A 12,804-nucleotide genomic window follows, 5' to 3' on the forward strand; every position below is an offset into this window, starting at 1 on the left:
ATGAACAGTGTAGTTTTCATACCACTGCTTGCTCTATTAAAAAGCATTACTGGATGTTGCACAAGGGCAGATGACTCCAACATCCCTCCTCACCTATCCAAATGGGAAAACCAGAGCATCATCTGTCAATACCCTAATACCCTGCTACTAAGTAAACATTTCAAATCAGTAAATGTGCTATCACTAATGAGATAATTCAGTGAGCAAAGTCGGAAAAAGCTAGAAATAAAAATTTTAAAAAGAAATAAAAAAGACAACAAAATTCCTCCACATCAGGGCATTGGTCTGCAAATTTTCTTGTTATACTTTGAAGTAAACCGGCTTTCATTCTCTGTATATACAAACAGCCGTGACTATGTCTATGCACTCAAAAAAAGGAAACAAAAAAGAAAGGCAAGAAAAAACAAAAGAGAAAAAGTTATTGCTAAGTTCTGTATGGGTTATGGACAAGATGGAATGAGGGTTCTCCTACAAAGCCCCATGGAAGGCCATTGTACATGAGCTAGTGACCTGGTATACATTTGTACCACATTCATGTAGTTAATGTACAAACACCTAGGACCACCATGCAGCCTATTTATCAGGGAAGCCCCCAAACAGTAGCAGGGAAGTATTCACAGGATGCCTTTCAGGCAAGAGCTGCTCCGTCTTAGAAACAGACTTCAAACTCTGTTCCTTTTCGGGAAATGGGAAGGAGAGGGAAAGAGAAAGGGAGGCAGGTACATCATCCTCCTCTTCTTTTCCTCTAACCTTATCCAGGGGCCTGTCCTGGTTACTATTTTTGTCTACCGTTCCAACAAAGAAAGGTAAGATTCCCTTATTTGGTGGTCTTGTCTCAGCCCCCAACGCAAGCTCAAGATTGGGAAAGACATCATGAGCTTGGTCCTCATCTTTTGCAGAGAACTCCTTCCATGGTTTAGAGTTGTCCACCAACCGAAATTCCCTTCCATGATGTGAATCCATGGGAAAGAAGAACCTTTCACTACTTCCCAAGTCCTCCGGGATAACTTTTTCTACACAAGCAATGTCACATATCTTCTCTTCAACAGAAGAACAGGAACCCAGATCATGTCTATCTGATGCTAAACTATCAGTAAAAGGACCTTGATCTCTAGGACTGCTATCTTGGTATATCCCACTGAAACCTGTCTTCAGCTTTTTATTATCACTTACTCCAACCACGGAAACTCTCTTCACCTCACTCCATGGCATTTTTTGACTTGAATCAGTAGAAATTTCTGAAACTGTTTCTGTAAGATCCAAGAATGGGCGTTTCCGATGATTCAACTGCCAAGAGTCAAAATCTCTCTTTGAAGAAATTTTTCCATCACCATACCCATCATCCTTTGAATCCCTAATTCTAACACAATCTCCATCAATCTTCCCCACAACAATTGCCTCTTGCTTTCCAGTTGGGAGATTTTTTAAAGATGGATAATCTTCTCTTACATGCACTTCCTCTTTCTCAACTTTCACAGAACCACTATTGGTTTCAGTAGCTTGGAGGCAGGGTTTGAGCTCTGTGTCAAATCTACAATCTGGAAATTTGCTCTCTTCCTGCAAAATAATGCAAACATCAACATTCATATAAGGCAGGTGATTATGAAGAAAAATCTGCATCACCTCAAGGCAGGACCAAATGAGAAACAATAAAAAGTGAAGATGCTTGAAACAACCAGCTATAAGAAGCATAAGCAACAAAAATCTGACTAAGGATAAGACAAAAGAGATCGTCAAATGTGGGCGTTCCCCCAGAAATTTTCAGGCTACACATAACTCCATCAAAGATCATTCTTTTTCCTAAAACACCACCTCCAGTGCACAAAAAAGTTCAGGAAGGAGTTTTTTTTCTTTTCCTGTTTGCCTAGAAACAAAAGCAACAAGTTCAAAGTCATAAATAATGCAATAAAAACTCAATACACAATTCAACAAATCAACTGACAAAATCTTACAATTCTTCAAACCCCCACCCCTAACAAATCAATAAATAAACAAACAAAATTAATAAGTTCCAATGATTACTCCTTCACAGGTGGGCAAGATCAAGGACTTCAGACATTATTGATCTGCTGATGAAGATCAGAATCAGAACCATCTAATGCACTTGGCTGATAGGCAAAAAGAAATTTCCTTTTAACAGCACCTATATTAGAAAAGAGAACCAGCAACATTCCTCCACAAACTAAGTGATCAGTATCAGTGATCAATGTGCAAATTTATAAGCATTTTGCAGTATAAATTAAATCAAACATTCATTTATAAGCAAGAAAAACAATTAAATTCTTATTTTCTCGAATTAGAATATATTAATTCCCCACTGATTTGATTATGTCAGTAAATAAGTAAAGCTCTATAGCTGATTGTCGGGTTGAATATTTAGTAAATAAAAGTAAGAATAAACATAAGCAATCTACAATAGCAACAACAAGAACTTGACAGTTTCTCTAAGTAATATACATAGACAGAAAAACATATTACCACGGGAGAACTAGTGCATTTCATTTCTGGATGCACCTGTGTGCTGCTTGTTGCAATTCTTGACAAGAACCTGGAGTCAATTTTACTATCTTGCTCCTCCAATTTTGCTTTTATTCCCACATATGTCTGCTCCAAAGAAGAGACCTTGTCATCACCAACTTTATCTGTTAAGATACATGTCTTTTCAGCAGTACTGGTTACAGGGACTACATTGCATGAACTGTCACATGCAGCTGGTTCATTTTCTACTGGCTGAGGAATATCAGTAGGTACCTCCCCCTCCAAACGTACCATACTTGCATCAGGAATGCATGCACTCTTTGAGGAATTTGAACAGTTTACTCTCCTTCCCTTGAAAACACCCCACAGGAAAAATAAGGTATTCCACCCTGCAAACAGCGAATCACAAATTTAGCATTCTTCTTTTTCCTTGGAGAAGCAAATATAACATATTAAAGACACCAAAGAAGGAATCACAAAATCCATCCAAAACAAAGACAAAACTGAAAACTAAGAGACACAAACCAAAATAAATCTAAAAAGAAAAATCACAGCTCTCAATGGATTAAGATGTAGTAGTTTGTCAAAAGGTAAAAGGTCCACTCCTGTCAAGTACAACTTAAGCGAACGAGAACAAATGCTCTGTGCATATGCTGGCAGTATGCACCGGTGCAAAGGAGCCACTGATTTGATACAAGTAAACCAAAAAAGTATATAGACCCAAAATTATGAGTTGAAGTACGTTAAAATGATTTGATATCTAAGAATTTCCCATATAATGTTACACCAAATAGGTGGAATGGAAGAGAAGGATTCATATAGCCTCCCCCTGATAATTTGGATTACAAAGCAGTTGATTCTGGCTGTGCTAACGTAGAAAAAGGAAGCCATGCATTGAAAACCACTTGACAGACTTAAAAAACTCCAAGCAAACGATCTACGTAAGTAAGAATGAAGTCAATCTCCAAAACCTTCCTTTAAATACAGTATGCAAACGGATACCATTGATGCAATGTTACCAAACCAAAACTAAACAGTAAAATGCCAAAAACCCAACAACCAACCTATAGACAGTGTCCTAAAGAAACAGTAATCCATTAGCAAAACATCTGCACACCTATGGTCTACAAACAAATTTCTACCCTTTGATCAAAACTACAGTAGTGTGAACATGTTCTAATGCAACTTGTAGCACTAAAGTTGACAAGAGAAAAAGAAAACAGATAGTAGCGAGAGAGGCTTTCCTTGTTGCCTTATGCAGAGTTTATAACCAGAAGGAAAATTGCTTTTTCTCTTTCTTTTTTTTTTTTTTTTTTTTTGCCATCATAAGGATCCTTTGTTTGGAATACTAAGAGATGACATAACTCAAAACTCTGCCAACTTAGCCCACACATAAGCATGCTATAAAGACTCAAACCGAATCAATTTCCTTAAATCTAAACAGCCAGACAACTTAGAGAGTTCAGTGGATGACAGTTTTAGTTAGATCCATATAAAAAATTTGTCCGCTAATCTGCAAAGCTAGAGTTTAGATGCAGAAAATGGAGAGTCTAAGGACATCGTCAGCTTGTTAAACATCTTGCTAAAACAAACTAGCTGCAATTACCATTCTTTGGAATAAAGAAATGCTGCTTTTTCCACATGTACTGCCCTTTTTACCCCACTACTGTGATAGGAACCTAAATTTGAGGTTCATCCAATAGGTGTCAAACTATGCATTTTACGGAGACACTGTATACTGCTCGTTAAATTCATTAGCAGCAACTTTGTATAACCTCAACTGCAAAACTATTTCTCTCAAGTCCAGAATCACAATTGAAATAATGAATTACAGATGCAAGTTTCAACAAATGTATGCTAAGAGTGACAAAGAACCAAAACAAAATAAAGCATCAATAATAAAATAATTCTTAGTTCAACATTAAAAATCAAAGGGAAAAAGTTTGAGAGCGTGTTACAAGGTTGTGAATCTTATGGAATTTCCAAATCCAGATAATATGGTCAACGATTAGCTCCTTAAAGTCACTGATGTTTATATTTTTCAATTATGCAAGAAGCAAATATCAAAATTAGACCCTGAGACCATGCTTTACCAGCACCCACAAAGCCAGATGGTGTCGTGGTGCAGACAAAGAGACATATCCCTTTATCCTTGCCTTGTTGAGAATCTTGGCTCAAAGCATATAGTCCAACCAAAAGTAAAATTACAGAGAACCACAGAGTATTTGAATATCTCAAATTTGCAACTAATCCTTACGCTGGCAATTTTCAGGAAGCAGGTTGGATGGGAATATCAGGAGTTCAACACCTTCAAAATTTCCTTTGAGGGCAAGATCATTCTTGACCATAGTTTCCAAAAGGACCTTGTAATTCTTCTCATAACTGAAACGTAAGGAGCAGAAATAAAATTTTCAAAACGGAAAGCAATGAGAAATTGCATCAACCAATTATAGAAAGGAGAGAGGAAGTGGGGGAAGGGAAGGGGGAGGTGGGGGGAATGTGAACAGGAAAAAAAAAAAACCTATATTCATGTCTACCTTTCAGGGTCCTTGGCAAAGAAGTATAGAGCTATATTATCTTCTTTAGGACCACTGTCATGAAACTGTGCTGGCCAAGTGCTCAAGCGAGGTACTTCATTCAAGGAAACTTTGTGGGGAAAAGTATTGACAACCTCAAGAACTTTAGGTGACGCAAGGGTTGAGAGATGGGCCTGAATTCCACCACAGAAGTCAGGAAGCTTTCCGCTTTTATGCACCTCAAAAGCCCCCCTGCATAAAAGTAACAGAATCTATCTTATTTAAGAAACATCTCAAGCCAAAAAAAAAAAAAAAAAACAATAGAAGGATAAGTATCCTACTGCCAGATGTATTCATGTTCTGGGATGGCTGACATCTTTGTAATAGCAGACACTGTGGCTAAAAGAGGGACAGAGATATCTCTCATGGAAAGATTGCCAACCGAAGAAACTACAGAGACAGCATCAGTAGAATGTGAATTAAGCAGCTTCTGATTACCAATGGAAGCCTGATTCTGAACATTTGTTTGCGCTTCATGTGCACCTTCAACAGCAATCATATTCTTTGCCTTATTGGAAAATGGTGATTGATCTTGAGGAGGTCTTTCACATATTCCAGGCCTCATACGGATAGCTGCCTCAATTGCAGCTTTCAACTTATTGCCTTTATTTATCTCCTCCCTAGAAGTTCTTGGAGCAGACATATCAGCAGCAGAAACCTGAGGGACTGAGCAATATTCTGCTGTATGACCCATTTCTTTGCATTTTAGACATGGGACACTTCTTGAGCGACCAACAGAGCTCTCCCTAGATTTCTCACTCTGATTTGTTGAATCTAATGACCGAGATAGCCCATCTGACATAACGCCATTAACATTATTAGGTTGCCTCTCAGCCGTCCAAGAAGAACTAGATGAGGGTTCCTCCTTTGGGCTTACTAGGTTTAGCTTTTGTTCAGAAGAAATGCGACCATTGGTGGATGAAACTCCAACAGCTGCAAAATAAGAAGAACGCTCTTAACTTGTTCGGAGCAGGCAAAAAGGAAAGAAGAAAAAAAATCAACAAAAAACAACAAAAATGAGGTAAAAGAAGCAGAATACACAACAAAACATTCTAATTAAAGTGAACATTAAAAAAAATGAGAGAAAAGGAAAACTAAACAAAACAGTCTCCCCATCAGGATGTCACAACTTACCAGAAGTAACTGCATTTTCTACAACTTTACGAGCTAGACTGCTGGTAGATCTCGATAAAGTACTTGGTTTCCCATCAGACTGAACAACCTTAGATTCTCGGTTGTTGCTTGCAGATGAATTAGAAATTGTATCAGCACGAGGTGTCTGTTTCTGATCAACCTTAGGTGTGGAGACAGTGGAACTAGACCGATCCAATTTTGAGAAATTTTTCCTTTCTAATGATATCCGCTCTTTAACTTGTTTTAATCCTTTTAGATCTTGAACATGAGAATATTTCGATGAAAGCATTTTAAATTTGGATTCCCCAGTATTTAACCGCCCTGAGTTAGTGGATTTAAATGACATGGATTTGCCCATCATTCTAGCAGATTCCTCCTTGGAATCAAGGGATGCATGTTCTCTAGCGCCTTTCTGCTTTTGAAGAACAACTTCATCTACAAGCTTCACTTTAGGTTTGATATTTAAGTTATTGAATGAATTGGATTTCAATAAAGTACCTGTATCAAGTGGAACAAAATGCCAATTCTTTAAATTTACAAATATGTAAAAAAATATTAACCAACAAAATCAATTCACTTACCCTTTGGTGTTTGCAGCCGTGGACCAGAAGTAGGAGAGCGTGCAGTTTCAGGCATATCACTTCCAGAATGATTGCCAAGAGAAATTTGCGGAGATGGCCTCATTTTCCCCTTGTCTAAGTTCTTAAATGAACCCTCTCGAGACAAAGCAGCTACTCTGCTGGGGCTCAATGATTTCGGTGATGCCATATTTGTTTCGACAGCCTGCCTTTTTGGAGCCGAAGAACCCTCTTGATTTTCTGCATGTCTCTTACCTAAGCTTTGTGTACCTGAGCTAAGTTTGTTTGCTCTTTTTCCCTCAGCATCCGAACCTTGAAAATTCAATTGCAAAAGAAGGTCAGTACAAACAAGCCTTCTATTCTTGTCAGAGTACCTCATTTTCTTCCATGTGTTTGAAAACTAACCTTGCTTTTGGCTTTCAGTTTCCTCAGCCAGCTTGCACTCTTCACAAAGCCAATCACCTTCAGGAACCTTTTGAAGCATTTCTCGCATACAGTAACTGATCAATAGCATTAATAACGTAAAACTCATCAATGAATATAGGCTTGTAGATAAGAATCAAATAGAAATGCAAAAAAAACAGCTGACAAACATATTAATAAAGGAATTTCTACACTTACGTGTGCTCTGCACCATCAGCGCACTTGCTACATATAGCAAGCAAATCTTCTCGTCCTGCATCCCCACAAATATCACATACCTTAACCTATCGAGAAACAAAGAAAAGATAAATCAGAAAATTTTTATTGAAATAAAAATCAACATTATGGATCTTAAAAAAAATTAAAAAAAAAAAGATCTAGCAGTCCTAGAAGGGTTAAAAGAAAAGGAATGCTTCTTTTTGAGTGGTATAATTTTGATGACATCCAGTTTGATATTCTTAAACCATTTGACAAGGTCAAGGACCTTTATATTCATTTTCAATCCATTTGTTCTCCCTTAAAAGATTCAATTTGACAACGCCTAAAAGAGTATAGGATCTGGCCAGAGTCAGAACACTCAAACTAAGTATAAGAATATATTAATCACTACTTCCATTCTCCTAGTGATGGCGCTTGCACTCCAAGTGCAAAGGGAAAACCAATTAAAATATGGTATCTTTAATATTTTTCCTCTCATCTAGAAATAACTGGTCTGCATGCATGCTTTCTTCATTACGACCTTCAGAAAGAATAAAATAAATTACTTACGTCATGTTCTGTGGCATCAGATTCATAACTCTCATCTCCAGAAACTGCTTGCGAAGGAGACTCCTGTTTGTCAGGTAACTCAACCAACTCATTCAACTTATCTTGCTCATCTTCATTCAAACTTTTATCAGTTTTATCCGCTGGGTCCCCACTATTGCTGTCAATATCTGCTTCTAACTTCGAATGGATTTTGGTAGAAATCTCAGAACTGCCTCCAACAGCACTCTTGCCACTTTGAGAATGTGAATGTGGACTTTGCATCCTCAGTGAAGTACTGCCAGCATCCACCTCCTCCTTTATAGAAGGAAGTTCTGACAACTCTAGCTTCTGGGAAGAGAGCACCTTTCCAGATCCTAAACTACTAACTGATGCTGAACTACGAGATGAATTCTTACTGTCTAAATCCTTGTTACAATAACTGGAAGCTGCGTTTTCATCACTGGCTCTACTAGCACATGAAATGTTATCATCATGGCCTTCAACACCTTTGGAACCATCATATGCATTTGAGAAGGTTCTCTGAATCTCAACATCTTCTGATGCATCAGATACATTAGATGGCCTTATAGTGGCTTTACTTTCTATATTTTCAGAGTAAGAATCATGACTTGAATTGACACTGAGTAAATTGCTAGCTTCACTGGGGGTAGGCTGTAAGCTGTCACCTGCTTTATCCTCATTGATAGAATACTGACTTGCCACAGCAACACGATCTGTGTCATCAGAAAACTCCTCACTCTTGGATTCCATTTGAGGTGTACTAAGGTGCATACAAGATGAACAAGGAGCAGAGCACACGTTGCAGGTTCCAGATTCTGCTTTTGTGTAAACCTTTTGACTCATGTAACGCCTAACTAATTTTCTTACAGTTTTTGGTGGTGCCTAAGATGAAGAAAGCAGAATTAAACAAATGATGAACACTAAGCCAAAGATTCATATCTCTTACAAATATGTATTAATGCCCTCTCCTCCAAAGAAAAATATAATTAATCTTATGCAACAAAAATAATAGCAAACGAAAATATTTTGATTCAACCATCACAAGAAGAAAAATTCAGAGGCCTTACTTTATACTTTGGCAGAGAAAGGAGGTGGCATCAACGAGAAAAAACGAATATGAGCTTGGAATCAGAGTTATTCTAGAAAGGTGAAATAAGGAATCAAATAAAGCACCAATCTAATCTTAATCATCTAACATATCAAGTTCCTTCAAGATAGGGATGAATTCTGGATAAACAACAGGCACACTAATATGTCTACAAATAAAACAAGCAATATGCATACAAAAGAAACAAAAAGACTTGCTATAATAATGTAAAACAAATAATTATTTCTAAATTTCTATATGCAGTGTAGGTTTACTTTGTGCATCACAAATTGCATCATAAATTTATATGCAGCCTAGCTTTACTTTGTGCATCATAAATTTCTTTTCCTTTTTATAAGACTTTCCCCTTATTATCTTGTCCAGATAACAGTGACATATGTGTCAAAAAATATAACCCTACACAAGCTCATCTTCTAAGTCAACTTACATTTCCAGTCACAGCATCTTCCAACCTAACATGTTTAATTTTTGCATTTTAAAAAATATCTGCCCTTGTTTTCAATTTTAAGCTCTAAACAGTACCTCTATGGGCAAGCTCATGGAAATGATCCTAATATGCTGCTGAAAGTGACCAATTACAATCAATAATGAAAAATTCAACATTTTTAGTGGATTTAGAGCACCATAGAATCTAATATTATATTGTTCAGCTACACTCCACTGCATTTTTGAGCAACTTATATTTATATTTCAAAACAGAACATGACATTGGCAATCATATGACTCTTTTATACATAAATTCACCCTAGTAAGTGTCAACCACAAAAATCCATAACATTGCACACAAAGTTGTTACAAACTTACGTAGTTGTTAATTAACTATAATACAGCAACATAAAGACCAACAGAACATCCATAACACATAAATTACAAATTCATGATAGTTATAAATTCGTAATCATAATATCTGAGTCATGGAATTGAAAACTTTACTCTGCAGAATTTTATAAAAAATTCTACAGTTCAACTATTCTAAGGCTTGTTAGATGTGAATGGCTAACATGTCTAACAAACATTTCATCATTGAAACAGAGAAGTGCAGAAATTTAGCATCATGTATTAGCTACAATAAAAAATTAAACAATAATGCAATGAAAGGCTTTATATTCCAAAACATTAGGCAGCTTTAGATATATCATACCAACCCCACAACTGGAGCCATATATGCCAAGTAGATGTTATTTAATTTTTAAGTCAGGAAAGGGTGCATACATGGCAAGCACTTTGTTACTTAGAACTGATAGAAGGTGAAACAGAAAAGGTGGAGGGAGTGCATTTGCTACCTAAGCCAACAAATTGGAATCCAGAAAACTGAAGAGATTGCCAAACAAAAGACAAAAACTAAAAAATAAGTATATCATTTGTTGAATTCCAATTCTAAATCATTCCCAGAAAGCACATGAGAGGGAAAGTACAGTAATTTTCTATTTTATCATTCTCCATTCCCTGCCTATCTTTTAATCCTCCTAGTTTTCAACTAATCCGCCTAAACCCAAAAAATTCTAACCATAACTACATACCACAAATCCAAAGATGGAAGCAAATGCAAAGAACTTGGCACTTTCATTTGTTTCTACCAATAAGTAGATGTTCTTCCTTCTTTCAACATAAAACATTACGCTAAACATGATTGATAGATAAAAAGCATTTGCAAGTTAAGAACATAGATTGCAGATTACCCTGTTCTCACCATATTCTTCTGAATACTCTGCTCTATCTCATCCGCTGGCCCTTGCATGCAATAAATCCCTCTCAAAATAGGTGTGATCTAAAAACCACATCAAACTGTATCAAATAAACCATCATTAAACAAAATCTTATAAGTATAATCCATTGCACAAAAACTGAATCAGTTTAGTAGATATAAAACCACAACATAGCAAAAAATATGTATCTAAATTCTAGACCTAATATATAGCCATATTATGTTAAGGAAATAAACACAAGCAAGAAAAGATAACTACCCGAGTTCCATAGAGGACCCAAACCCTAATTCCTAACATAGGCCACCCAACACGACAGTGGACTGATACAACAAAATTCATGATAAAATATTACCAACATTTCCACACAATCCACGGCTTATTTAAAGGAATCAAACGTTCAAAACCGCACACACTATTAATTTGAAGTTGATATTCAAATATTTCTAATTGATAAAATTTTACGAAACCCTAATAAAGAGATAATAGGATATTACATGCCTCTGGTTCATAGATTATCCCGGTCGCATTGTAAAGCTCCTCAACAAGCCGCTCCTTCCGCCTCACCACAACAGCTGCTGCCGTCGCCGCCGCCATCGCGGACGCAAACGATCGCAATTCAGATTGAACATCAAACCAATTCCTCTCTTTTTCTCTCTAGGTTCCCCTTCCTTCCCTCTCTCTCTCTCTCTTCTCTCTAACTGCTGCGAAGGATTTCCGATTCCAGTTTCAATCTCAATCTCAATCCCCCTAATTTCTACTTCAAGTTTCCTCACTGTTTTTCTACAAAAAAAGAAATCTGATATTCACAAAATATACATAAAAATTAAAAATAAATCAATATGCAACACAAATTAAATTATTTCAATTATTTCTCTACAAATTTAACATTTCCTCCCTCTAGGTTTTTCATTTTTTTCCTTTTTTCCTCTCTCTCTCTCTCTCTCTCTCTCTCTCTCTCTCTATATGATCTGATAAAAAATCTCAAAATGGTCAGTACAGAATCCAACTTCTCTCACCCATAAACCAAAATCACAAAATTAAAAGTCTTATAAAAAATAAATAAAAAATAAATTTACCTCTCTCCTTATTCACTCTTTTTTTTTTTTCTTCCTTCTCTCTTTTCCTCTGAGCTTTCTCTCACTATATTTTCTCTCACTCTTAAAATGTGGGCAAGACCTCCCTCCTCTCTCTCTCTCTCTAGATTTTCTCTCTCTAGAATAGATTAGTTTCTTTATCTCTCTCCGACTCCCTTTTTCTAATTTCTCTTCTTTTTTCTTTTTTCTTTTTTCGTTTTTCGTCTCTCTACATATTTTTCTTGAGAAAAACGAGTGTTTTTTATATTTTTGTAAATTTCGTAAATTAAGAAAAAAATTTCCTTCATTTTCTTTTTTTTAAAGCTGCGGAGAATATAAGCCAGTTGGACGGGAGGGGTACTTGTCTCGTCGCACGTGAGAAGATAAATTTTGTGATTCCGGCACGTGCTAATGGCGATGTTTACCCATGCGATGTTGCCTATTTCAGGCCATTACACGTGGGACTGAGGGACGGCTGTCTGCTATCTTGCGCCGGGCGTATCGTGCTCTTCACTTTTTTTTTAGTCAGGGTTTAATTAATTTACCATTTTTTCTTTATCAATACTGAAATAGAAAATATGGGATTTGTTGCGACAATAGGAAAGATCACCCGTCTGTTTTACGTTTCATCTGTCTAATGTAACCTTATTACTTGGTTATTTTACAATTTTAACTTTATGTAATTTATTTTAATTAAGGAAAACAAACGCTTTTTAACCTAAATAGTGTTCCGACTTAAGACACAAATTGCAAATTTCCCTGAACTCTAAATATAATCACAAATCATGCGGTTGTATCTCTCCAATACTGTTCAAAAATTAAAAATATATATATTATATCACATTAGATTATTCTCAAGGAAATTCATTATCGGTTCTTAAAGATGAAAAATTTTGTGTATTATAAATTTAATTCTTTCGAAATTATTAACAATTACCATTTTTTTTTTTTTTTGCTTCT

At 36.3% G+C, this 12,804-nt stretch overlaps 1 protein-coding gene across 7 annotated transcripts; it reads right to left on the reverse strand.

The window, feature by feature from the left end:
* Positions 1-280: 280 nt before the first annotated feature.
* Positions 281-12,101, reverse strand: LOC18599595 (RING/FYVE/PHD zinc finger superfamily protein). 7 transcript variants are annotated; one of them, XM_018121549.2, is made up of 13 exons: positions 11,848-12,101; positions 11,270-11,551; positions 10,756-10,833; positions 7,958-8,839; positions 7,388-7,473; positions 7,172-7,266; positions 6,770-7,078; positions 6,189-6,686; positions 5,336-5,987; positions 5,016-5,246; positions 4,736-4,860; positions 2,479-2,867; positions 281-1,557 (listed from the first exon to the last, which is right to left on the reverse strand). In XM_018121549.2, exons 2-13 carry the CDS (start codon positions 11,363-11,365, stop codon positions 574-576), a joined length of 4,425 nt encoding a protein of 1,474 aa, XP_017977038.2. In that variant the 5' UTR covers positions 11,366-11,551; positions 11,848-12,101; the 3' UTR covers positions 281-573. The 7 variants fall into 7 exon arrangements, with proteins under 7 accessions (XP_017977038.2, XP_088662340.1, XP_088662339.1 ...); XM_088806214.1 differs by having other exon boundaries at positions 10,756-10,850; positions 11,848-12,099; XM_088806213.1 differs by having other exon boundaries at positions 11,266-11,551; positions 11,848-12,099.
* Between the last annotated feature and the right edge of the window lie 703 nt (positions 12,102-12,804).

Source organism: Theobroma cacao, chromosome 5 (genome assembly GCF_053813885.1).
Source record: "Theobroma cacao isolate CCN51 chromosome 5, ASM5381388v1, whole genome shotgun sequence".
Classification (NCBI taxonomy): Eukaryota; Viridiplantae; Streptophyta; class Magnoliopsida; order Malvales; family Malvaceae; genus Theobroma; species Theobroma cacao.